The following is a 953-nucleotide window of genomic DNA, read 5'->3' on the forward strand; positions in this document are numbered from 1 at the left end:
TGCAGCTGGCATGCTGCAGGCGACTCTAAGGATCCCACTTAAATATGTGTTAGACAGTTTCGCGAGTGTATTGAATAACTTGCCTTGTATTAAGTCATTAAATAAAGGTTATGTTATGGGCTGTAGCGCCATCTTACGGTTGCAGCATGGTGGAGGTTCAACCCACGAAGTCCTCTCGCAAGTTGAACTGAATCCATTTGAAGGATAGAGATCGAAACTGTTGGCAGCATCGCATGAAAATGTACAAATAGAACCGTCCTTGTTGTCATTGGTGCACGACACACTTCCATTCCTTAGGTTAAGTTTCTCACATGTTGGGGCAGCTGTGGAAATGATCTTGTTATGACTTCTACTATTCGCATTAGAAAGCTATCCAGATGGGTTCTTTTATCACAAATGTAACATACGAGTTGTTGTAGTTGGTTCTGGTGTTGTAGTTGTCGTTGTTGTAGTCGTGGGCGCTTCGGTCGTCGTTGTTGGTGCAGGTGTTGGTACAGTCACTGCAGGAGTTGTTGTCGCAGGAATCGTTCGGTCTAAAATAGTAGGGGTTGTTTCATATTTCTCTCTATGTTGTATATTATTACGTCCTCTATAGTCATTTAATTACAACTAGAGTTATATTACAATACCTGTGTCGCAAGGTGGTGGACAGAATCTTTGTGCCAGTAAAACTCCGAAATCGTCTGTCAAACCTTCGAAACCTTCTATAAGGAAAACATTGGATTCGTTTCCAGCAATTTCGATTAGATGATCCATTCTCAATTCCATTCCTGGCAATCCAGGGTCAATGCCAACAACGTACGTCTGTAAACAAGAGGCATATGTGGAGTATGTACGAGTTTTGTGACAACTTGTTTAAACGGAGTTTTAAGACAATTAAGTGGTCCACTCAAAAGCTCTTATCAAAAAACAAAAAAATTGTTGATGCATTTGTTTGCAACGCGCATGCCTTT

At 41.1% G+C, this 953-nt stretch overlaps 1 protein-coding gene across 1 annotated transcript; it reads right to left on the reverse strand.

The window, feature by feature from the left end:
- Positions 1-82: 82 nt before the first annotated feature.
- LOC113475323 (uncharacterized membrane protein DDB_G0293934-like) lies at positions 83-947 on the reverse strand. The gene is made up of 3 exons (XM_026839380.1): positions 630-947; positions 408-533; positions 83-323 (listed from the first exon to the last, which is right to left on the reverse strand). The coding sequence occupies exons 1-3, from the start codon at positions 766-768 to the stop codon at positions 109-111; spliced, it is 480 nt and encodes a 159-aa protein (XP_026695181.1). The 5' UTR covers positions 769-947; the 3' UTR covers positions 83-108.
- Between the last annotated feature and the right edge of the window lie 6 nt (positions 948-953).

This window comes from Ciona intestinalis, unplaced genomic scaffold (genome assembly GCF_000224145.3).
Source record: "Ciona intestinalis unplaced genomic scaffold, KH HT000220.1, whole genome shotgun sequence".
Lineage (NCBI taxonomy): Eukaryota > Metazoa > Chordata > Ascidiacea > Phlebobranchia > Cionidae > Ciona > Ciona intestinalis.